The 27,378-nt window shown below is 37.0% G+C and overlaps 1 protein-coding gene across 2 annotated transcripts; it reads right to left on the bottom strand.

Annotated features, from left to right (window-relative positions):
- Window positions 1-1,104: 1,104 nt before the first annotated feature.
- Window positions 1,105-26,405, bottom strand: LOC140157476 (uncharacterized). Of its 2 annotated transcripts, XM_072180681.1 has the most exons (11): window positions 26,259-26,405; window positions 25,920-26,067; window positions 24,900-25,075; window positions 24,543-24,620; window positions 24,053-24,278; window positions 23,142-23,189; window positions 20,569-20,706; window positions 18,096-18,197; window positions 16,471-16,650; window positions 14,551-14,598; window positions 1,105-6,306 (listed from the first exon to the last, which is right to left on the bottom strand). In XM_072180681.1, the coding sequence occupies exons 1-11, from the start codon at window positions 26,394-26,396 to the stop codon at window positions 5,426-5,428; spliced, it is 2,163 nt and encodes a 720-aa protein (XP_072036782.1). In that variant the 5' UTR covers window positions 26,397-26,405; the 3' UTR covers window positions 1,105-5,425. The 2 variants fall into 2 exon arrangements, with proteins under 2 accessions (XP_072036782.1, XP_072036783.1); XM_072180682.1 differs by lacking the exon at window positions 24,900-25,075 and having other exon boundaries at window positions 26,259-26,355.
- Between the last annotated feature and the right edge of the window lie 973 nt (window positions 26,406-27,378).

The following is a 27,378-nucleotide window of genomic DNA, read 5'->3' on the forward strand; positions in this document are numbered from 1 at the left end:
CAGTAAAATGACAAAACAGGACTAAAGACAAAAGAACCCTGGCAGGGAAAGCCAAATAGTGACAGCACACAAATTAACAGTAAAAAACACTGGAGAAACCCTCCCCCACCCCGGAACGAAAGAGCATTACTCCTGTCAGGCCAGGCAGCTCAGATGAACATGACAAATTAAATAAAATCATCTAAATCAAAAGAACAAAAATACAAAAGGTATAGCAACAAAAGCTATAGTTGGTCCTACATGAAGTTGACAGTGACACATACATGTCATGTAGTGACCACTATTATATCTATTATAGCTTTTTGTACATACATAAGTTGATAATGAGACCCTGTGACTATACTAATTCTAGTTTCTCCAGGGGTGTGATTCAAAACTTGTGAAATATCCAGGAAGGATTAGAAAATCCCGAAAAACAGCGTGAAATTGGGCTAAAATACCGCGAAACGGGCTGAAAATCACATTGTGTACATTTTGGCCACAAAAAAAAAATCCAGGAAATCTGGATAAATCCTGAAGTATCACACCCCTGTCTGTCTTATATTAAGTTGACAGAGAGTCACAGTACTACAATTAATCTGTCCTATATATCAAGTTGATTGTGGCACCCCAGTGACCATAAAAGCTAGAGTCTGTCACACATCACATTGATAGTGAGACCCAGTGACCATTAGCTATAGTTTGTCCTATATTAAAGTTGGCATTGAGTTACACATGCATGTAGTGACCACCATAATGACTATAGTCTGTTCTACATTATGTTGAGAGAGGGACCAAGTAAACACATCATGTAATAAACGCATCCCAAAAAGAAAGTATCCAGTTTGATTTTGGTCCATAAATCAAAGATGGGGTCTTAAATCAAGACCTACCATAAGTATGTTACAGATGAATTTATTCCGCACAGTTTGTTACCTCATTTGTCCAAATCGATGCAGAATTGATGACACAATGACTTTTTGAATGCAATCACCTCAATTTTAAAAGTTGCAGTAAATTCCTATTGATTTGGTCCTGCTACTCAACATGTGTAGCGATAGATCAAGAGCATGCGCCGCAGATGTCTGGCAGTCATTGATGCAGCAGGAGGACATACCAGACTGTTAATTGTGAAGGGTAAAACATTGAGGAAGGAGTAAAAAAGGTATCTGTATTACATAAAACACATGAAGTGAAGTCAAACAGTCTTAGACCATCTCTGTTATTGTGTACCTTTATGAAGAATCTTGAGAAGCAGGAAAACCACATCAATAGGGATTATTGCAACTTTTAAAATTGGGGTGATTGCATTTAAAAGATCACTGTGTCATCAATTCTGCATTGATTTGGACAAATGAGGTATCAAACTGTTCGGAATAAATTCATCTGTAACGTACTTTTGGTACGTCTTGATTTAAGACCCCATCTTTGATTTATGGACCAAAATCAAGCTGGATACTTTCTTTTTGGGATGCGTTTAGCTACAGTCCATCTAGATACAGTGCAACCTTATTAACACACAATTTATCAGGCTCTGATTTTAGTTTGTGTTACAGGAATTTGTGTTATCAGGTCAGTGCAATGCATGGCATTGCTTATAGAACTTTAAAAAAACCAAGAAGGGTATTCGTGTTAACAGATTTTTGGTGTTAACAAGCTTCCACTATACATTTTGTATAATTCATCTTACATAAAGTTCAGTGTTTGTGATCCCTCATAATTATCTATAGCCAGTAGCATGCACAAAGGTGGAAGGGGGCACTGTAGCCCCCACTTTTGTCATTCAGTCTGGAGGAAAGTACACCCAGTCTGGCTTAGTCAGACAGGGCCATTGCTAGAAGGGGTGCATTAGGCAATATCAATATGGTTACAAGTAGTTAATAATGAATAATTATACAACTATTGAAAAAAATTAGTATAAACCACCCCTTCCCCAACTTTTTGGATTCTTGAGCATCCTGGCAAAATAACTGGGGTCAACAATTCACAATTTATTCTGGCTATACATTTTTGAGTAGTCCGGGGAATCAACACCCATGCCCCCCCCCCTACTTTCAACAACCTGCGCACACCACTACCTACACAACAGTGATATAGAAATTTAAATTTAACAGATTACTTTAACCATTTGACCTCTCAATACCAGTACACAACAATAACAATTAAGCGGAGGCAGCAAGGGTGTCTATTTGGCTAAGTTGGTGGGGATAAATGTAACACTTTAAATATCTCCACCTATCCAAGCAAATATCATAACATAGGTCTATAAAATTCATTCAATTCACTACAGTTTGTCCACTCTGAAGTACAAAGTGACAACGCGCGCGTTAACAGTGCGTAGTGCTGCGTCTCTGCTGCAGGTCCGCACAATGTGTGCGTCCACGTCGGTACTTTGTACTTCAGAGTAGACTGACTATACAAACATTACACCCAACAAAGTATTGTGCTTTGGTGTTGAAGGGTTAAAGTTTAAAATAAATGCGAACTTGGTGTTCCCAAAACGGTGATCACTGGCTCTGATGATGATGTCCTCTCACCATGGCGATAGAAGATGGCTGGCTACATGACAAATAAAGCACCAAATATGGCATTGCATAGCAATCAATTGAGCGTAACAGGGCAAAGTTGTATCAGCTAAGTACAGACTACCATACAGAATGTCTCAAAAATAATGTTACTCACCACGGATGGCAAATTTATTCTGAAGATTCAATCATGATCTAATGCAATCAACTGTTACTCAAAATGAAAAGAAATAAGTCAGTTAATATCAATAATATGAAACAAAATATGCAATAGCATAGAAGTAGGATAACAACCATTAACATGGATAACATCATTTTTGAACCACCCTGTAGCATGATACCACACAATATGTCACAGACAAGACAGCATAAACTGAGTAAAATGGTGAGGATAGGTAAACTCAAAATAAGCCACAATCAAGCAAACTAATGTTGTTTCTGATTCTGATTTTGAATTAGGAGCTGATTTTAAGAGTTTGTCACATTCCCACTCTAGGGAGGGTTCTATACCAGGTAGGTTATAATGCTATATTCTTGGTAAGTACTGATAATAGTAGTAATGATATCAGATGCAAAGCTAATATGGAATCTGGTACAGCAAAGGTAGTAAGTGGTAAAACACACACTAAAGTCAATCTCTCAAGGAGTACAATAGCAAATTAGTACTTCAATCAAGAAAGAGTTGATACTGTACTTCTGTAATTATACTCTTGCAGGAGATTTTTATTCAATATGCTACAGCAATTCTTTTCTTAAGCATCACGTGCTAAAACTTTCCAAATATAAAGAAAATTAATGAGTTGATTGACAATGCTCCCAGACTAATTTACATAAAATAAGCACACACATAAATGAGATAGGAAAAACAAATTAAAAAAAATATCCCCCCATAATAAAGATACAAATAGGTCACCATCACACAATAAAAATAAAATTGGCACTGGTAAAAAACATCCCCTCCCCCAATATTTAAAGCTATTGTAACATTTGCTCAGGAGGACTACTTCAATATTTGTCAAAATTCTGGTATTTTTTACACAATTGTAACTAACATACCCCGCAAAAATCAAGACTTTAGGAATGGTAGTTTTGTCCAAATCTCAGATTTTGAATAAAGTGCATGAACCGTTGTTTAAATATTACAATGGAAATCTATTGGTCAAATGTGTACGAGATGTTCATATATTAAACACATGTACAGTTCGTACATGGTGTGCGGGATGGTCACACACATCAAAGGACCGTAGCATGACCGATGGAGTGCTGATATCGCCAATGCGTGTTACTCGTTTGTTGTGTGTATAGCTGTCCAGCACGCCATGTATGTACTGTGTTATGAACATCACGGATGAGTTCGACCAATTCCTGCGTTTTTATTCAAAATTGTGACTTTGACAAAACTACAGTATCTAGAGTCTTGATTTTTGCAGGGTATGTTAGTTTATACTTTGATCAGCTCGTAATCGGCAGGAATTTTAACATCGCTGATTAATATCCATATATTTCATTTAGAGAATTGTCTTGTGACACCTCGCCAGAAAAATCACAAATTATTAATTCAAGTCCTATACTTGTCTACTTTCTTTAACATGCATATTGTAGGTCTTCCAGATGCACAATATCACTCTTAACGTGGATCTACTTTTTCGGCGTAGTGCTAAAAGCCTAACAATTTCCGCCGATTACAAGCTGATCAAAGTATAATAAAGGACATTATAATCGTGAAAAATATTGAGGGCATCCTCCTCAGCAAATGTTACAATATGACTTTAAAGGCAAGCGATAAATATCTGAGAGAAAATTGCCAACATTTGATGCAATTGAACAAATTAAAGAGGCAGTAAACTATTATCAACTTCATGTTTAATATTCTGTACCAAATTATGATATAAATAATTTTTGAAGGTGAAATACCAAGAGCAGAATTGGATAACAAGCATGTCACAAACAGACAAGATAAGCATCATCTCCAACTAAGACAGAAAAATATTTTATGAGTGGGTGTGTTTTCAAATAGTCAATCAACTAAAGCAAATACACACTGAAATATACAATTAAACAAAATAACAAAAAAAAACATGTGGTACCAATACTGGCTGCGAAATTGCAGCGCTTTGAATCCTTCAAGATCTAGATGGAAAAAAGGCGCTATATAAATCCGAAATTTATTATTTATTTATATTTTGTACTGATGTGGTCAAAAATACAATTATTATAAAATTTTAAACAATCATGCAACTTTTTCTAATTCTGTTTGTGAGGATAAATGTTTCATAGAGGCTTCGCCATCAATGATTAAAGAAAACTATTTAAAATGAAACTTAAAGGAAAGCAAAAAGAAAAAAAAAGGACAAAAAGTAAAGTATGGTAAACACCGGCTTGTGATTTTGTTCCAATGTTTTTGCGAACTGTCTCACATCTTTCTTTTCAAAATTAATAGTAGTTCAATATCATAGCATGACGAAACTATACAATGCTCTGTACATGCATATGTCCACAACCCTTTGACATGACTCGCCAAGTCATACAAGCACAATACTCTACACTTCCACAGGGGTTTGCGTGACCAAAAAGTTTAAAAACAGTCATGAAGTCTGAAAAACTCTGAAATTTGGAAAGCTCCTATACATTTGTACAGAGCAAGTGCAGAAAATCAAAATAAAAAAGTTTGAACTCAGATTTGAATCTAAACTCTCACACCCCTGAGAATGATACAGTTTTAAGCATGTTATTTTGTGACCTGTGGAAAAGCCCATACTTTCGGTTCTAGTACAGCACCAGTGTGTACCCATTTGGCACCATAGTTGAATTTAGATGGACAACTCACTCGCCACTAGATTGGGAACCAGTAGCTACAATCTGTGCTACCAGTGATTAGACATGTCTAAGACCTGAAAGAACTACTTGACCAACTGCAACTGCTATTTTCTTTTGATAAACGAATCTATTTTTTTACGTGCATACACCTCTAATCTTCCAGTATTGGAGCCATACTGATCACCTCTAGACACAATCATTTTACTCCCTCTCAGTGTAACACATGTGCATCCTGGAAAGGTATCCCCTTGTTGTGGTGCATCCATTGGAATATAACCAACATGTTCACCAGTGTGAGTGAAACAGTAGATGTTGGCACTATCCAAATCGCACACAAACATTGCATCATTATGACAACACACACCACGTGGTGACAACATGCCAGGATATTGAACACTGTGCTGCACTGAGCCCTGTTGATTGACTATCTGTACATCACCTGGGTACCCACCACTAGAGATGATGACATTATCATCCGACGTGATGGCCATGTACGTAGGTTTTATGTCAACAGTAAAACTAAGCTTATGTTTTCCATTACTTGTGTGCTTACTTATGTAATTTTTGTTACAATCACCTACCAACAGATTATGTTCTTTGTCCACACAAAGTCCATGTAGCTTTGCTTCTTCATAATTTACAATTTGAACTGGTTGGACAGACAGCCATTGACCACAGTATACACCATCTTGAGCATTATAATACCTAACAAAAGCTGACTTGTCCGTTACAAAATACATACCTGAGGTGTAGACAACACCCCAGGGTCGATTTAGTTCTTGCTTGGTATCAAGACTAAATCTGAATACTGCTTTTGCCGATCTAATACTTGCCATTGCCCTGTTTGTATTGTAAAGAAACACACGATTGTAAACATCCACACGTTTTTCTTCTGCGACTGCAATATTTCCATTGATCTCATTTATTGCAATACCACATGGTACACTTACATTGTCATGATCTAGCACCATCTCTTTCTTCCATACTGTAACAAGTAAAAAATAATTAAAGCAGTTTAAATAAAAATTCCTTTAAAAAAGGAATGGGCGCCCAATGTGAGCTTGGTCGTGATGTGGTGAATTTCATGGTGTTTAGATTTGGTATTATTATCTCTTGCAAACCCGGTGACACCTCATTATAGAAATCAGACCTGTTGATAGGTTGTAAGAGGGGAGAGCCTTTTCCAGGCACAAATTGCACCATATATAAAGAAAGTTTTGCTACTTTGCAACACAATAAAAACTTAAATGCAAAATGAGATCCTGTAGGTGGCTCCCGATGGGGCTTAAAAACTAAATGCAAAATGAGGTTTTTAAAAATATTGTTTTGCAGAGTCAAGACGCAGGTATCATTATTAAGCCTCATATCACTTATTTATTGTGCAGAGTAGGTTAGTTATGAATATTAAATGTTAGACCAAAGTAGCTCAAAGCACATGTACTATACACCTGATCCGTGAACTTGTCTTTTTTAAAGACAAATTCTTGTTTAAAGGTAGTTCTTGTTTCTGTTGAAAAGACAATATTGATGTTTAAGATCTTAATTATATCATTCATAGCATTTAAATTCAGGATATAATATTATCTATAAGACTTCCCTATGGACAATGGATCTATTCCTGATCCAGCATGTCTGCAAAATGTATATCATTAGAATTAACACCTGATAACGACTGTTGACTAGTATTATAAAACTTCAAACATATTTCATATCTGCCTAAATTCTTCTGGTAGAATAAACAACCTTATCTCTGTTTCTGATAGCCAATTTATCTTGAAGGTCATCACAAAAATAATGCATACGTAGTGGTGATGATTTCTTGTTGGTAAGAAGAAAAGCCCAGCATTATTTCAAAAGAAAATATCACATTTTCATCAAAATGTACCAACTTTTAATGTGTTTGGTATCAATCTGGACTGAAATTGAATCATTTGCCAGATTCCGTTGATTACAGCAAAATTCATCCACAAATAAAAATCATATTATTGGGTCACCAAATTGTAAGTTTGGCAACTGTAGTTTGACAATAACCACTATATGGATTTTATGGTAATTAACAAACAAAGGCCATCGGTTTAACCCAATACATTTGTACATTCATTGAATGACTTTGAAACTTTGGGTACAAAAACTCATACTCTGCAACTTAGGTCAAATTTTGCACTATGATTGTTTAATTGAGGTTATTGGACTATGCCATTGAGATTAGGCTATTGTGGTCCATGGTGTTGGTCACCGTCTATCGGGTTCTAAGAGGCAGGCATTTTCCACGTGAACACAAGTTGCATAGAATATTCAACAGAAATAGCATCAAAATCAGTTACAGCTGCATGAAAAACATGCAACAAATTATCAAGGCTCACAACAGCAAAACCATGGCGAAAAGTAATCAAAATACCACTGAAAAATCTTGCAACTGCAGGCAAAAAATACCTGCCCCTCCGTGGAAAATGCCTTGCCAACGATATAGTGTACAAAGCTAAAGTCACAACTGATGAAAAAATTGCCAGCTACATTGGACTAGCAAGTGGTAACTTCAAAACCAGGTATAATAATCACAACAAATCGTTCCGTCATGAGCGATACGAAAAAGAAACAGAACTTTCAAAGTATGTCTGGCACTGTAAAAGAAAAAAACTCAACTACTCAATCTCATGGGAAATTCTCAAGTATTCTAATACCCATAGGCGCAGTTCAGGCCAATGCAATCTCTGTATGGAGGAAAAGCTCCATATCTTATACAGTACTAGACACGATTCAGAAGTCTCAATCAATAGGCGTAATGAGCTGGTTTCTAAATGCCGTCATGGCAACCATCGACGCAACCCGCCCGACCGAAACAAAAAAAAAAGAAAAAATGATCTGTGTTATCAAGCATTAGTTGCCTGATGATCGCCGTACTGATCGTACGTGCGTGAAACTCCGAGTAGCACAAAATGTTTAATTAACGTGTATATTTATATATTTTATTAGGCTCTACACCAGTTGTATTGAGCACTCTTACTGCATTTCTGTGACTCTTATATTATATTCGCTCCCAAATTTGTTTGGTTGAGCACTACACAGCAACTGCCGTGCACGTTAAGCGACATAACAATGGATCTATTTAACTTTGGATACTCGGGTAAAAATATACCCACACCATCTAACAAGGATTATACCATGAGACTGTTGGAAAAAATGGAGCAACTCATAAAACGCATGCGCTGGAAAGCACATTTTTTCCTGAACAGCGACGCTGAATCTGATGTAAGTACATGTACTAGTGATGAAGACGAACCCCCAACTGAACACTATGGGCTACGGTCTAAACGTTCCCCACCCCAAATTCAGGAAATGGTAGGATTTGAACGCGACATTTTGGACATGGTAGAAAACATTCAATTCAAGAAGGTCAGCGATAATTTCCAGTCTACTCTCAAAGAGGATGTTAAAAACCTCAACTCATGTGATGACATATTTGTTGAAGCTGACAAAACTCGGAATATGTACAAGATGAACCCCACTGACTACAATAAGCTCCTCGCTGAAAACATCTCTCAAAAATACGAAAACGCAAATCCTAAAATCACTGATGAAATAGACGCTGAATTCAATGACATAGCAACAACGCTCAACATTTCTGACAGAATAAATCAAACTTCTGAAAAGCCTGCCTTTGTTACGATCAAAGATCACAAAGAAAACTTCCAGACTAACACTAAATGCAGGCTAATAAACCCATCCAAATCAGAAATGGGTCGTGTCAGTAAAGTCATACTTGACCGTGTGAATACCGCCGTTCGTATGAAAACTCGCGTTAACCAGTGGCGAAATACTGACGCGGTTCTTGAATGGTTTTCTGACCTGAAAGAAAGGAAAAGCTAACTTTCCTGCTATTCGACATAGTCGATTTCTACCCGTCAATCTCCGAAGATTTGCTCACCAAATCCATAACATGGGCCAAACAGTTCACCACCATTCAGGACATTGAAATAGACGCCATCATGCACCAGAGATGTATCGTTCGAGTCCGGACTCGGACTCGAGTCCGGACTCGAGTCCACTTTTGTTGGACTCGGACTTGGCTCGGACTCGGACACAAAAGACTCGGCTCGGCTCGGACTCGGACACAAAGGACTCGGACTCGAAGGCGAGTCGGTCCGAATCCAGTCAATGTCCAAATCTATGTAAACTGTGAAATGATTATCTAAAAATGTTAAAATAGATCTCAAATTTGTTGACTTTACTTATTTGGCCATTTTCCAAATTAATTGGGGCTGTCAAATCTGTGACCTGTTATTATTCCTACATATCCACCAAATTATTTAGATTTATCTGTCACTTAGCAGAATCATATTTTTGTTATCATTTAAAATGAAATAATTGATAATTAATCAAATGCATAATTTTATTAAATATTTGGACTATATAAAAATTCCTACAATGTAAGACTTCTTTCATGGAACTTTCCAATCCATTAAGCTCTTGAAAGAGAAACATGCACACTGGACCATACACCCCAGCTCCCACTCAGTAGGGCTATATAGTGTGCATGTGCTCAGTAAGTGAGTACACATGACATTTGTGTGGGCCAATTTGAAAATATGTTTAGAATTATAAAGGTGAATTTCTGTTAGTATTATTATTATTATAATGATGATGATGTTAATTTTCTATTTGTATTTGAATATATTGCAATTCATTTACATGTAATACTGCACACAGCGTATAGGTATGCCAGGCAAACCTATCTGCTAGTCATGATTCGCCTAGAACACAATACATATTTACATAGAAATTTAAAAGAACAGGTAGGTCAAGGCAGGGAACCTACATAAATACTAGTATGTTGTCTATACTTCACTTGACCCAAATATATGATTTTTTATGGCGATGAGACACTCGCACATGGAATTTTAGAGGGATTTTGACCCGGATTTTGATAGCAGTTCCACATAGAAAAGCTGCTATCATCATGAGCCTAAGATCTAGAAACACCACCGAAATCTCAGACAAACTAGTACCTAGACCAGTGACTTTGACTCGCGTAGTGAATCCGACACTGCTTAGCAACGACTTGAACAAGGACGCATACCCGGACGCAAGCAAGCAGATAATGTTCCCGTCTACAGAACATGTTGCATTTGACGCTGGCGATAACGGGAGCAGTAACCCACGCAACCGAGGCGGCAGAATGTACGCGATTATCTCGCGCCTAGTAACCCTGTCAATATCACCTTGGATACTGGGCTTCATCTCCCGCTGTGGTAAGGGATGGGCAGTCATAGGTCTAGGTGGTATGTCTATGACCGAAATGCTGTTTTGTTAGCTGAATCTTTTTGATGAAAGTCAATCTTTGACAAGATGTAACTTTGCTACGGAAAGTGCTTTGACAAAACGATTTTCAGTTTTGACTTTCTTTACTCAAGGGCTTTAATTTGATATATAAAATGATGCAGTTTGATGGCAAATTTGAATTCACCTGGCATACCTACAGCCTTGTCCCTAGCCGCAATTAAGTTAACTGTGAGTTTACATGTAGTGTGCTACACACACACACACAAAATACCCCCACATGCCTGCTGTCTGATACAGGTACTAGGTGGTCTGATACATGTAGTTTTTACCTTCAGGAGTTACCTGTTCATGGACATGGCTTTTGAAGAAAGTGTGTATGGTTGGTTGGTTGAGTCAACAGTGTTGGGTGGGGTTTGGTAGAGTGGTGTGTGGTGTGATGCAGTGAATGACCTTCTCATCACATTTCTACAATTTTTCAGCAAATTTGTATTGTAAAATTTTGCTCCATTTTTGCAAATAATGACCCATTTTTTCAAAATGTTGTACCAAATGACCCCTTTTTTCACAATTTTATACCCAATTACCCCTTTTTCATTTTGTTATATCCAAACTAAGCAATGCCAATAGGTAGATACCTGTCACATTAAAGTTGAATGAACCCCCCCCACCACCACCATCGGGCATGGACTCTCACCCCGAGTCCGGACTCGAGTCCGGACTCGGGTCTTATTTTTGTTGGACTTGGACTTGGCTCGGACTCGGCACCCCTGGACTTGGACTCGAGTCCGGACTCGGACACAAAAGGACTCGGACTTGGCTCGGACTCGGATACAAATGGACTCGGCTCGGCTCGGACTCGGACAAGCTGGACTCGGGTACAAGTCTGTCATGCACTCAAGGAGATCGCTGCTACATGACACCCACGGTAAAACTTGGGTGAAAAAACACGCCCAAAAGCAATTTGACGTCTCCATGGGTGCTTTTGATGGCGCCGAAGTCTGTGAACTGGTCGGTTTGTACATCCTCAACGAGCTCAAGAAAAAAATGAAATTTGACAGTGTAGGCCTATACCGTGATGACGGCTTGGCTACCTTGAAATCGTGCTCCGGTAGCCAGGCTGACAGCGCAAGGAAGAAACTTGTAAAAGTTTTCCAGAGCTGCGGCCTGAAAATCACGGTTCAGACGAACTTAAAGTCTGCCTGCTTCCTCGACGTGCACCTAGATCTCAACACCGGCTCGCATAGACCCTACAGAAAACCAAACGATGACCCAGTACACATTAACCGCCTATCTAACCACCCACCACCCATCATAAACAACATACCACCTGCCATTAGCAAAAGAATCTCGACGCTGTCATCAAACCCAGGCATATTCAAGGATGCAGCATCTAGCTACAATGCAGCTCTAAAGAAAGCTGGATACGTGGAAGAAATTGTCTACACCACGAAGAGCAGCGATAAGAGACAACAAAAAAAGAAAAAGCAAAGAACAAGAAAAACAATATGGTATAACCCACCATTCAGTAAGCGTGTTAAAACCAATGTGGGTGCGCATTTCTTAAAACTCGTTGGCAGGCATTTTCCACGTGAACACAAGTTGCATAGAATATTCAACAGAAATAGCATCAAAATCAGTTACAGCTGCATGAAAAACATGCAACAAATTATCAAGGCTCACAACAGCAAAACCATGGCGAAAAGTAATCAAAATACCACTGAAAAATCTTGCAACTGCAGGCAAAAAAATACCTGCCCCCTCCGTGGAAAATGCCTTGCCAACGATATAGTGTACAAAGCTAAAGTCACAACTGATGAAAAAATTGCCAGCTACATTGGACTAGCAAGTGGTAACTTCAAAACCAGGTATAATAATCACAACAAATCGTTCCGTCATGAGCGATACGAAAAAGAAACAGAACTTTCAAAGTATGTCTGGCACTGTAAAAGAAAAAACTCAACTACTCAATCTCATGGGAAATTCTCAAGTATTCTAATACCCATAGGCGCAGTTCAGGCCAATGCAATCTCTGTATGGAGGAAAAGCTCCATATCTTATACAGTACTAGACACGATTCAGAAGTCTCAATCAATAGGCGTAATGAGCTGGTTTCTAAATGCCGTCATGGCAACCATCGACGCAAACCGCCCGACCGAAACAAAAAAAGAAAAAATGATCTGTGTTATCAAGCATTAGTTGCCTGATGATCGCCGTACTGATCGTACGTGCGTGAAACTCCGAGTAGCACAAAATGTTTAATTAACGTGTATATTTAAAATGTTTAATTAACGTGTATATTTATATATTTTATATATATTTATATATATATATATATATATGCACGAATGGAAATACCCATCCGATTGTCTACCCAGGGTAACCTTACCCAGGGTAACCTTACCCAGGGTAACCTTACCCTGGGTAGACAATGTGATAGGGACTTTAATATAGACTTACGGTGTATGTACACCATACAGCTGTTCTTATACAGCTCTGTAGAGCATTCTAACTTGGGTGATCACAAAATACGTCCCCTATTGGATGTAACAAAACGAAAATCGTTGAAGACATTTTGTCAACTTCAGGTTGTTACTTTAGTGTGCATGTCAACCTGGGGTAATCGGGATGTATACTTTAATACACATGTAAGATGAATATAGTTGAACATGTAACATGTGTAATATGAATATAGTTCAGTGAAGTGATGCTTATTTTGAAAGTTCTATACATGTAAATTAAGCGCTCAATAATATAATATTGTCACCAAATGTATATTGTCAGCAACCAGAAATTTATGTCTTTTCCTTGATTGAAACAAAACCAAAATCGCAGTGTCTGCCCGGGGTTATCGTTAAGGACCTTTTATTAACTTCTGGTTGTTATTTTATATCTACAGGGTCACGCTATTTGGACTAAACCATAAGAAATGAACTTCGAATCTTGCAGAAGTTGCATTCAACCATTCGGCGAATCACATAAACACGTGCGCGCTGTTGTATTTACAGTGTTCCCTCCCTTCGATATTAAAGTCTGATGCTATGTGGATTCATTTCACTGTGCACATATCGTTAAACGTACAAAAGATGTAGGCCCTATAATGTTCATAGGCGTATACTTTTTATAGACATTACACGTTGGCAAGAAGTCATACGTCATATACCTTGTCTGTTTTAGATTATAATTATAACAGCACACGGATACATATCCAGATTTTAACAACGTAATATAGAGTCTACCAAGGGTAAGGTTACCCTGGGTAACCTTACCCTGGGTAAACGATCGGATGGGTATTTCCATTCGTGCGAATGTCTTAGAATGGGACACCCTGAGAGAAAAAAGTTGCCTTGCCCTTCACATCATGTTTAAAATCGACAACAACCTGGAGGGGATCAACAAAAACCAGTACATCATTAATTTCTGAAGTAGATGATAGAACACAAGGGGTAGTCATATAGAAAATTCAAGAGGCATCTGCCAACACCAACATGTACAAGTTCTCCTACTTTCCTTGTACAACTCAAGATTGGAACAGACTCACCGACACCACCGTAACTTTATCAAGCCTGGAAGCCTTCAAACAAGAAATCAAAAGCAATTAGACCTGTCATGCACGCGAGTTGGTGTGATGTTTTTATTAACCTTGCCGATTCAACCATAGAGATAGATAGTTATAAGGATAAAATCTATCTATTTTACTACAGAAAGTTCACATCAAGTACAAAATATAATGAATGTCTGATTTACACAACTGGATTTTATATTGGCATTTTAAACCCAATTTTCTTGAAAAGCTGTTTATTCGCGGTGCCCCACCTTACTCCACTATGGAATGAAGCCGATAAACTCTGTAAAATTAAAATTAAGTATTCAAATTCATCAAAATCCCAACAAATTATGTTCAAATAGAGAAACCCAGCTATCTGTGAAATATAAAATGGCTGCAACTTACCAGACACTGTAAGGAGTTCAGAAGCTTTACTTGTCTGCTTACTTCCTTCTATATAAAAACAATAACAATACAGACACAAACGATTAAATTAGTATTGATTATTGCACATGTGTAACAAAGGTTCATCTTGCTCCTATTCCAGAAAAATCATCTTAAATACAAAAATTATTATACTTTTTTGTCAAATAAAACATAGCCTAATCCTTAACGTTTAATTAGCAGTAACTGCCAATAAAAGTCAAATTTTAATATTTTGCAATTTGAGCGCAAAAGAGATGAGTTTGTGATAGATGGACAGCAGATTGAGGAAGTGAAGTAATTTGAATATCTGGGTTCAATGATTAACAACAGTGGTGACAGCACAACTGAAATTAAGAGAAGACTGGCTATTGCAAGGACAACTGTGCAGGGCATGTCAAGCATATGGAAAAGCAGAGGCCTATCCATTGACCTCAAGGTACGCCTACTTCGTGCAACTGTGTTTTTCATTGCCACTTATGGATGAGAGTCTTGGGCTATGACCAAGAATGATAGGAAAAGAGTAGATGCTTTTGAGATGTGGTGTTACAGGAGGCGTCTACGAGTGACATGGAAAGACAGGAGAACAAATCCCTGGATCCTCGACAAGATTGGTACAAGTCTAACCATCAGAAGCGGCATAATGGAGAGAAAGCTGAAGTACTTTGGCCATATTGTCAGGAAACATGGAGGTGCAGAAAAACAGATTTTGCAAGGGGCTATGGAAGGCAAACGAGGAAAAGGACGTCCACCAACATCTTGGACTAATGATGTGAAGCTGGTTTCTAACCAAGGAATGCAAGGTGGCGTACTCTTGTGAAGACCACAGCAGCGCTACATAGCGCCATCTGACAGAGAGAGAGAGAGAGAGAGAGAGGGAAAATGGGCCGCCAAAATCTTACAATTGCAGTCACAAAATCCAAAAACTTGGCACAAGTCAAGGTGTGTTTCATGCCGATTGCAAACGAGCCAGCACATTAAACTCTGGCTCATGGTGAAATCAACCAGATGTACACTATATATGTTGCTCTCCTTGGGTGAAACGCAAGACTCCTTATACAGGTTGTAGCCAAAAAAATTATATAGTATATTAGGCATACATGTCACTTATTAATTAGATTGAATATTATACTTCATTGTCAATTGTTTCAATAAAATCGGTGGTCCACAAGTGAAGATATGACCAATTGTGTAAAGTATAGTCCCTTTGTGTCTTTGTGTGCAAAAGTGACTGAATTGAATTGAGTTGTATCATGAACCATCTAGTCGATGGGTAATTTTAAACAATGGGCCATTTGTAGTGGTATTTTAATTGTTAAATTTGAAATAAATATAAATTTTATTTACTAATATCAATTAAGTGAAAGAAAAACAGGAAAACCTTTGTTTTTGTTCAGATATCTTTGACAAGAAGCATGACAGTTCATTTTATGCTGTATAAATGTGCAAACATGGCAAAAAGTGATCCAACTCGGGCGATTAAGTAAAATTGGGCATAGCATTAGAATCTGAGCTAGGAAAGAGACCAAGTAAAAGTTTTTCTGTTCGCCAAGATATTACTAATTCTACTGCATATCACATTTACGCCATAACCCCATTTTTTTTTCCTGAAAAGCAAAAATGCAATTCATAATCATGAAAGTCAATTTTACCCAATGCAAGCTTGATACATGTGAAAATGTCTAAAGTTTTCTGGACAATTTATTTAATTGAGCATATCGTTTGAAGTCAAGTTTTTTTGTTAGCCAAGATGTTACTGATTCCACTGCATTAACATTGTTGTCATGATCGCTTTCATTTTTTTTCTAAAAAGCAAAATTGCAATTGTTTAAATTTTATTGTTAGTCTGTATAATCTTTTAAAATTATTTATAAATGTTGAATACTCTTTGTAGGTTCATACCTCCAGAATAGCCTGCTAAGTCTCCTATGATGCTTGGCAAGTTTTTAAACATGGCATTTACAGACTGTACATCATGATAGAGCACACTGCAGATTAGAAGTCCTAACCAGCCATCGGGTTTGTGGTCATCAAATTTGAGAGGAATGATTGGTTTACCTTTGTAGCTGGCATACTGAGCTTCTGTAAATAATAATTATTAATGTCACTTTAGTTTTATATAAAAAGGAAATATGATTATCCAATCCCCTTTGACTACTAAAAACTTTGACACCAAAATGATAGTAACTATTCTTCTCAGCAAAATTGTATTTTGGTGCAAAAATAAAGTTTCTCCAATAATTTCAAATTATCGTTTTAATACCAATATATTGTAATAATAATATTGCCTAATATTTTGTACCTTAAGGTCCATATGCACAAAACAAGTTAAATCAGGTCTAACTTTAGACCTGGTCTAACTATGGAGATTAGACTTGGGGTGAGATATTTTCTTTTCCTCCATTACTCCAAGCAAAGTCCAAAAAATTAAACTGCATCCATCTAATATTTAGCTAGAAAGACTTGAATGGCCCTAAAACGGGCTGGGAAAAAAAAGAAGAAATTGCGTAAATCTGGACTACAAAAAAGACTGAATTCAGACAAAAGCCTAAAACTTACATCCCTAAACTATGGAGGTTGGACTTAGGGAGGGATCCCTTTAATATTTTCTTTTCCTCCATTACTCCTAGCAAAGTTCAAAAATTAACTGCATCCATCTAATATTTAGTTTCATGTACAGGACCTACAATTATAAACTTGTTTAGCTTTGTTTTGTGCATAAAATCCAAGTGCACATACGAATACAGATATTCAGGATTTTTTTTAAAGACAAGTCAAGGAACAAAACGTTTGTTATAATTATAGAAACCGGGAATTTGAGTGCAAGTCCCAAATTAGTTGCTTATCTTGGCTCCCTGTTATTTATTTATTTATTTTTATTTATTACACTTTATCACTGACACAGAATTACAAAAAATATATAATATTGCACATAAGTTACATCAAAAATTACACAATATTATGAAAGGAACATTAGTTTTAAAAGTCCAGTGAATGGCTGGAGCGAACAGGTGCCAGGCACCTCTAAGACCGCCCCACCAAAACCAAAAAGAAGGGAAGGGAAAAATAAATTAGAGGGGAAAATGCAGGTAAGTTACATTTGCCTGCAATTTGGACAATTACAAAAAGAGGTCCAAGTGCAAACAGAAGTTGCATCAAAGGTGCGAGCAAATTTGGACTGGTAAAACTCCAAAACTTGTTGCTTAAATGAAGCAACAGAATTTGTAGATCTGATAATACTAGGGAGCTAGTTCCAAATGGGCACCATACGCTGAAAAAAGCCCATCTTGTGGCACTCAGTTTTAGAAAGCTGATTTACCAGCAACAAAGGATCATGTTTAATGTTAATGAATTGAGCTCATGGCACACTGTCATCATTACGACCAAAAATTACTCAAACTGACCCAATATTGGCAATCTACTCCACTCCATCATTTTCACTCTTTTTATTATTGTATTTTGATGGCAATAAAGTTAAATATAATTGAATACACTTTTTGTTTATTATACAAAAATACTAGGCATACCTTTTTTACAGCTTTTACTCCTTTGGTATTCCTTTGAATAGCAGAGCAAGATGACAGAAGCACCATCAACAGCTTCTGCCATCCGATCATCCATATTGCCCTCTGTAAAACAAAAAGTACCATTTGGTATGTTAATACCTCAAATATAGCTGTTTTGCTGTAAAGATACGCCGAGCCAAGGATAAAGAAGTTTATTGCAGGTATAAGTGCATGGCCTATTTTCTTACTTAAAAATGAATTGGTGTCATTCTCTCATAAATATGTGAGGTGCAATAAAACGAAATACTACATGCAGGCCTGATTGTGGTCCTTAAAAAATAAATTCTGTTTTGGTTTAAGTTGGCGAACGGAGGGAGCGCAGCGACCGTAGTATCGCCGCTCACAGTGGGGGGGTCCAGGGGCCCCGGGTCAACGCCCCGGTGGGGATCCAGGGTGCGAAGCCCCCCATAGCTCCTGGGTTTTAGCCATATCAGAGGGTAAAAATTCAAAACCCATGAAGTATCTGCTTAACAGTGGTGTAAAAATGATCCAAATCCGTTCAGGCATCACTGAGATAATTCAGTTTGTACAAATGGACACATATTTGGAGCATTCCAATGGGGTAATACACATTAACAAGAAAGCGAAAGACGGGTGACCGCTATAGTTAACAATAATGTGTAGTTTATTATAAAAGAAATAAAAGGAAACGACAAGGGTTGCTGAATAGGAGTTCAAAATCAGTCAATCAATCTCCCAAATAATGTTTTTCACACGTTTCTCTTTGGGTTAAGGGCTCGTGTAGCAACGTTTGCACAGTATTTTTTGTGGGACCTGAGAGCACATCAGACATATTGAATTGCATTCTGAATACGAGGAATGTCATTCTGATATCAATGTTTTTTGGTGTTTTTTTTAAATTCGCGAACACACATTTTATGGCAAATTATTGAAATTTGATATTTTTGTATTTTTCATATTTAACCATGCTCGAAGTTAACTTCATAAATCTAATGATATGTACTTAGTGTATGTAGCTGGGATGAAAAGCCGACCTTCAATTGAAAATTTTAACCTTTCATATTGAAGATATCGATTTCCCCAAAATACCCAATTTTTTTCTTGTTTTGTAATTTGAGAAAAAATCTTTATCTTCAATATGAAAGGTAAAAAGTTTCAGATGATTCAGACGGCTTTTCGTCATACATATCATTAAATTTATACAATTTGCTTCGAAAACTGGTAAATTTCAAAAATATCAATTATTAATCATTTGCCATAAAATGGTTTTATATCGCGAATTAAAAAACTATTTGATATCAGAAGGACATTCCTCGTTTTCGAAATGCAATTCGATATGTCTGATGTGCTCTCAGGTCCCACAAAACATTTCGTGAAAATGTCGCTCTTTATACATTTGTCAACCAACAGTAGGGCTGAACTTTATATTGAAGTGGCTGAAATATGTGATTCAAGAAAAATGTGTTCCCTCAAATTGAAATGTCCAGGTGATAAACAACATCAATAACAGAAACGAGGCATAGTTTCTGATCAATTATCTCCTACCTAGCAACACTGGGAGTTAAGGTTTGACACTATTTCAAACTTGCGATTTGGTAGTTCACATCATATTGCAAATGGTAGTGAGCTTTGGAAAAAAATGCATTGATATTACAGATAGACTTTCGTAGGTCCTGTGGTATGTTGTAAAGAGGGATTAAACAACATCACTTTTGTAAAACGTACATAACTCATTAACAACAATAAATCAAGCAAGGTTTCAAAGTATGAAGTTTCGCAAAACATCAAGGTGTTTTTTTTTCAATAATATATTATTGATTTAGATAATGAAAATTGATCTTTTTGGCAGATTTGACAAACAATACTTAGTCAACCATTAACTTAATTAATTTCTTCCATTCTAAACTACAATGCAGACATCATTGTTAATGTGTATTGTCCCATTGGAAAGGTCCAAAAAGTAGTCTATTTGTAGTTTCCCAATTATCTCAGTGACGAGTGAACGGATTTTGAATATGCAAGAAAGTTTTAATTTTACTGCTGATATTTTAAAGTTATTTTAAGGCCTATTTTTGTTGAGACACCCTGTACTTTGAGGTAGACTAAATCTAGGCACTTCACCAAATTTGTTTGCTCTTGCGATCGACCGTTGATGATGCTTTGATACTCGTTAATAATGTACTATCAATTAATTAATCAGAAGCAATGGTAAATTTGTATTGTTCAATACATTACATACAAAGATTAAATGATACCGATTAAATATCATCACAATATAACGGTCAATTAATTGATATTTCAGAAATAATAAGGGTCAACCAAGCACTGATGGTCGATCAAAGATGGAACTAAGTTGGCTTCACTGCCTTACTGTTTGGGTCATATTTACGGAAACTAGGCGACTTCATAAAATGACACAAAATATATGCGTATTATTGTTTTAAAAATTATACAGCAATATGTTATTCCTCACTCATTTCATCCACATCGAGCCACACTTTATAACCAGCCTCCTGTAGTTCGTCTCTTAGTGTCAGCATACGCTTCTGGCATGGGAAACCTTCACTGCTTGGACCCCAGCAATAGGAGATCATTACATGCCGTCCTTCAGCTAAAATAGAAAGGAAATACATCAATTGACAAAATACTCTATTATATAGACAAAAAAAGTTGAAACAATTTACATATATATTATTAAAACAAAACTAGGTGGTCACCCGACTTTCGGGGTTCGTAAAAACAAGAATTCCTGATTTGGGAAGATTTCATTGTTTGTAGAGATCGTTTTCACCAAATTTCATGAACTGGTGTGTATCTATGGTGATTTGACCCCGGATGACCCTAAAGTGCACTTGATATTTCTAGTCTCACTTTGGTGGTCATTCACACTAAATTTCATGAGATTGACAATCTATGGTGATTAGACCCCGAATGACCCTAAATGACCCCAAACTGACCTTGACATATTTTGTCTTGGTTTGGTGGTCATTCCACCACAAAGTTAATGAACCTGCAACAATTTAAGGTGATTTGACCCCGGATGACCCAAAATGACCTTGACATTTTTTCCCCTTGCTTTAGTGGTTGTTACCACCAAATTTCATGAACCTGCGACAATCTATGGTGAATTCACCCCGGATGACCCCAAACTGACCTTAACATTTTTTGTCCCATTTTGGTGGTCGTTCTTTAGTTACACCCACCTACAACACCGTACTTGTAGTTACACCCACCCATCAAGCAAATATGTTAGTTATTTGGTGTTAATAAGAGAGACTGGCCATGGCAACCTGGAGTAAGAGAGAAGACCCCCGATTGGGGTCCCTAGAGCAGTAACAAATGCAAACTTGCTCTGGCTCAGACTAAGTCGCACCTACCCACCAAGTTTGAGGAGCATCAGAACTGTCAATTTCAAGAACAAGCATGGACACACAGACTCACATAACATATTATTCGTAAAAACAGAAGACAGTGACATATTTTGCCTCACTTCGGTGGTCGTTCCCACCCTATTTAATGACCCCAAAATGACCTTCATATTTTTGGCTCATTTCAGTGGTCATTCTTTTAGTTATACATGCGACGCGGAACAGGCTACGACTCATAATCGGAAGGTTGCGGGTTCTAGCCCCGGCGACGCCATCGTGTTGTGCCCTTGAGTAAGGCACTTTATCTCGATTACTCCTCTCCACCCAGGTGTGAAATGGGAGCTGTTATGAATACTGTCCATTGAGCGCCACCCAAAGGTACATGTATGAGCATGCCTTGGGCATTGTATGGCAGCTGACGTATTCTAACGACGGCGGAATAAATGTAAAGCGCTTTGGTACATGTTCACATGTGAAAGGCGCTGTATAAATACCAACATTTATTTTTTTTTTTACACCCAACCACACCACCATTCTTTTAGTGTTAATAAGAAAGATCGTTGTAACCTATGAGGAGGAAGAGATAAGACCCACAGGATAGGGTCCCCAAGAACATGTAGTAATTAACTAACAAATGTAAACCTGCTCTGGCCACTAAGTTTGAGGTGCACACAACCTGCCGGTTCTGAAAATAAGGGCGGACAGAGACTCACAGATATAGCGCATTAATATATAGATGCCAGCACATTAGGTTATGTTGTGTACATGGTAATAAACATCTCAAAAAAAGTAACTGACCCCCCTTAAATAATGACCATGATTCAAAAACGGGTGATTGTATTACAAATCTGTATCATGCGTTGGAAGCAGAATTTACTTCTGCACATTTTGACACCTCATTTGTAGCAATTGACTAACTATTGATGTCACAGCGTACATTTAAATCAATGTAGCCAAAGATGTGAAAGTTACAGTAAATTCTATTGATTTTGCATTCAGTGTAATGGAAGGAAATCTGTGTAATGATATCTGAGTGTTTTTGTATTGTAAAAATTTGTATGTAAGTGCAACTTTCAAATCTGGACCTCACTACATTAAATTATACGGTGTTTTGTTTTCTTGGCTATCGTATCAAATGAGGTGTCAAAATGTGCAGACATAAATTCTTCTTCCAACACATTTTTCAGATTTGCAATACAATAGGCCCTTTTTGAATAATGGCCATTGTTTAAGGGGGGGGTTAGTTACTTTTTTGAAATGTTTATATGACTATTTTAAAGCTATGTGTAATCTGTTGTCATTACAAACATTCTAAAAGGGTTGAACTAAACTTTTTTCAATGGCATATTATATCCTCTTCCAGTGCAATTGACCAGCCAAGAGGTTATATTCCCAACACGCTTTAACTTATTTGACATTAAGCAGCTCAGCAAGTATTAACGACCAATATAAGTTTCCAGCCACACATATATGGTGTATTATGTTATTTCAAATTAATAGTGTCATCTAGGCCCATATCTAACATATGCCACTTTTTCAAATGACACTTGCATATAGCATCTCGCCAGTCCAATATATTAAGAAAAGCAGAATTTGTTGACTGTCAAATAGTAGCACAGAGAGATAAAATAAATGGTGTAAATGTTTATCCGTTTATATACATCCAATATTATCTCACCTTGCTTTGGGGCTGTTGTTTCTGGCTTTTTGCTTGTGGATGATGCACCTGTTAGTTACAAATTGAACAGAATAAAATAATGTTTCAGAATAGTACTGCAGATTAATCAATTTTAGTGTCACCATGGTCGTAACCGAGCCGAATGTGATACAAGCTACAGAATTGGCATAAAACTCTCGTTTTTGTGGGTCACTTTAGGGGAAAATATATTAGCCAACATTAGCCCTTGGTGCAATCCCAGAATTCAAGGTCAGAGTTTATGCAGGGGTCATATTTCAAAGTTGTTCAAACTAGTTTCAAAATATTCCTCAGGTCATAAGGATTCAGGAAATGTATAATTTGACCTATCTATGACTTACCTTTCCAAATTTCAGAGCATAAAGGGCAAAGGTCAACATTTGGGCTACTTGAGGGTAAAAACAGATAACTTCCTTGGCTTTTGATGAAACTGGTCTCAACTTTTTCATCTTGTAATAGCAATCAAGAAAACGAGTAGTTTGCACTATCTAGGACATTTGGTCATCTAGGAACCACAGCAAAATAGATCACAATCAATAGGTTTAATTGGGTATTGACCCATAAAGATAAATGGGTATGGGTGCACCATAGTCAGCTAAATGTAGCATATAGAATGTTATGACATCCAGTTGCTATGAAAAAAAACTACAAGAAGAGTGCTCATCCTAGGATGGGTGGCTGAGGTCTGTAGGTTAAATGATACCGATGGTAGTCGCCAATGATCTTCTCCTGTCTCTAATAGATGCAAACTTTTTAACACAGCGCCTTCCTTTGAAAAATGAAGAAATTTGTGTCACACATTCCGCCTATTTCCTGTGTATTGTGACCCCCATGTTAGGAGCTTGTGACACCACCGATCTTGTATTTTTGATACACGTATCTTGAGAACTCACCATCAGTGTCTGCTTCTGCCTCCCAGTATAGTCGTTTTGCAGGAATCTCTTTATCTGTTGAACTACAGAGATATGAAGCAGTTCTACACTCTTCTGTTGGTATTAGGTGAAGTTTTTCTTTTCCTTCTTCCCTGCAAGCCACACAGCACACAGTCATCTTGTACTCGATGCCTTTGGCCCATTTGTCTCTTAGCTCATGCAATGTCTTGGCCATGAATTCAAACACCTTTAAATGACATGGAATTTAGAGATATTAATCAGCAACATCAAATAAAATGAAGATGGGAGCGGCTACATTGCACTACCCTATTCGAAGTATCCCAGAACTTTTTCTCCTAGTATTGTAGGTACCAATAAAGCACCTCGGTAAAGATTCCAAACACTGGATATTAGTATATGGCACATACATCCTATTTACATAGTCATCATTTTCAAGATGGCACCTCAAGACCTCTGGACTAATCTACAGACTGATGTATTTATTACATACCCTTGTGCATACTTCTGAATCTGGTTCAACTGTACTTTCTGGCTCCTCTCCATGCTCAGCTACCTTCTTGAGCGTAATCTATAATAAAAGAAATGTGACATAACAATGTCACCCAACTAATATCAAAACTGTTTCAAGAAGAACTCTTCTAATGAAATAACAAAACATATTGATGTTGACCCTGAAATTGAATTGAAGCAATAAACTGCCACTTTCAGATGTATCCTTGGTATTCTATTCAAATTTGGAAAGAAATGAAGTTCATCATTTTCATGCTGATTCAATTTTAATGTTTATGTTAAAAATTAGCAAACTATTTCATAGTTTTCAAATATTTCAATAGTTTTCAAAACATACCTTAATGCATGCACTGTTATTTTTACTACTTTGAATCATCTGTAGAGAGCAAGTATGTCTCTTGTCCTTAGGGCCTACAAAAGATTTACAAAAGCGGTAGTACAGCTCAGGGGCTTTGTCTGTGTGTTGAGATGACCAACGTGCAAAGTGTACAAGTACACGATGGAAGAAACCATCTAGGAAAACAATTATAACATCAATCAACAGCTCATAGAATATATAGCAATATAATTGAAATGGTTAAGTCAAAATGATAAAGTATATTCTTTTATAACTTCTCCAAGATGGTATATGATTTAAGATTACAAGCATATTTTGCTACATTTACAAACAAGAAAAGTGTGTCCCAATACCAATCAAAAATGTCTGTTTCAGGCTAGAGGTCAAATTAAAAAACAAAAGCTCACCCATGATTTCTGGAACATTTGCTTCAGATTTGGCTCACTGGTTTTGAAAACAATTACTTGCTTCACTGATTTTGTAAACAAACATTCTTGCATAACATTATTTGTACTGTTCAGGGCTGCTTTTGACAAAATTGACGAATTTAATTTAATTTAAAAACCTGCAAGTAGAGGCTTTTTTCCTTGCCATATAATTATAGGAATGTTCACATTTGTTAGATAGATCTCTGGAAGTGTCAATGGAATTGGTTATTATTTTTAAGAACAGAGGACATTTTTCAATATTAATCAACCATGCCGTATGGCAAACTTGGAATGGAACAAATAGCACATCATGGTCTTTGTTTTTAAAGCCAGTGAACCCAATTCAATAAAAATTTCACACAATGTAGAACAATAAACATGTTCACCGTTTCTGTAAGCGAATTTCTTGTTTTGAATTGTGGTCATTACCATCAATCTGTCTTTAAATGTTGGGGGGTGGCTGAAAAGAACAAAAATGGGTAATTTTGCTGAAAAGGGGCCACCTCCCACCCCGACTGACGCCCATGATTGTGGTACAAGCAAGACAAACATTTTTATTGGGACACCCCTTTATACAAACATCAGTATTTACCAGGTAGAAAGGTCTCAAAGTCCACATAGAATGTGCCATCAGTTATATTCACATCTCCTGTCTTTGGATGCAGACATGCAGGCACACAATATTCCAGTTGTTGTACTTTCTCTTCCGTTGTCTCATCTGTTTCTTTCTCATCCTTTCCCTGTGTACTCAAACAAATCATGTACACATGAAAGGAATTCACAATCACAGTATCCCTTTACAGGCTAAGGCCAGAGGGATAAAAATCTGAGACATTTAAAGAAAGCTTTATTATGATAGAGTCCTACAAGAAAATCTGTGTTTATTAAAATTGAGTGATTTGTTTTCAAGCAGACAAAGAACTGTGTTTACCTCGGCAGGCTGTCTAAACAGCAAATCAAACTTTTCCATCAACTCCAGTAGTTCCTGCTTGATATCAATCCATTCCTTCCACACATGTTCTATGAGTTCATTTCTTAAAACACCATAGTCTTGTAGTTCCTGCCACATTTTGGTAAACTCCGGATCCTGTAAAATTATTGTTTGAATTGGCATTAAAATCTTGACTTCTTGCACATTATAATGTCAAAGACCCAGAGTAAGATGAAGTCAAAGACACACATCCCCACAGCTCCCACGTGTGCCCAAAGGAACATTTATATGAGGGTCATTTATAAAGTTCTGCCTCCACCCTCCACATCCCAGTTTCGGCAAATTGCAGTCATTTCATATTTTTCCATGATTATCTTGGATCTTCTCTAACTTGTGATTTTTTTTGTTTTTCATACAAATGCCCAAAACACATCCCTTTGGTATATGTTCTTACAATTAAACGTATAGGCTTCTTGTCTTTAGTCGCAACAGTGAGAGTTTGAGGATGGACGTCCCTTTGCTGCCATTAACCATCCTAGTCTAGGATAGTAAACGCCTTTATGTGTTTTGGTATGAAATATTAGTTAAGCAAAAGGTTAGGGCAGCTATGCATAAACTCAAAATTAAAGAGAAAATTACTGTTGGCATATTATAGAAATTGTTACAAAGACACTTCTTAAGTCAATTGTTATTAAGTAATGAATGAAATATTGGAAAATACCGTAATTTGTCCCTTTCATATTTGTTATTACAAATCACCATTTTGTTACGTATACATGCTCAGACTTTACCCCTCCCCTTTTATGCGTGCTTTGTGCAAAACTTATAATGGCGAAAATTATGGGCGACCCCTAAAAGGGCTAACTAAACTGGTAATTGAACACCATGAAAACTAATTTGAAAATATCAAGTGACAAAAAGGGGTTGGGTGTCTTTAGCTTGAATTTTCAGCTCCGAGACAGAACTTAAAAAAGTTATTTCATAAAATGGTCCACAAGAAGATCCTCATGCTCTGAAAGGTCATTAGATATCAATATACATTTGCTCTTATTTGTAGGTGACATTTCAATGGACATCATCATGCTACATTTGAAGAAGCTACCACTTACAGAAGTTATAA

Source organism: Amphiura filiformis, chromosome 7, assembly GCF_039555335.1.
Source record: "Amphiura filiformis chromosome 7, Afil_fr2py, whole genome shotgun sequence".
Taxonomy (NCBI): domain Eukaryota; kingdom Metazoa; phylum Echinodermata; class Ophiuroidea; order Amphilepidida; family Amphiuridae; genus Amphiura; species Amphiura filiformis.

Excerpts from the sequence above, each read along its gene's own strand:
- LOC140157476 (XM_072180681.1), bottom strand. The coding sequence starts at position 26,396 with ATGTGGCAGGAACTACAAGACTATGGTGTTTTAAGAAATGAACTCATA. Across the intron at positions 26,068-26,258 it reads TGTTTAGACAGCCTGCCGAG|GGAAAGGATGAGAAAGAAAC; the intron begins GTAAACACAGTT and ends TTGAGTACACAG. Across the intron at positions 20,707-23,141 it reads AACAACAGCCCCAAAGCAAG|CTGAAGGACGGCATGTAATG; the intron begins GTGAGATAATAT and ends TTTCTATTTTAG.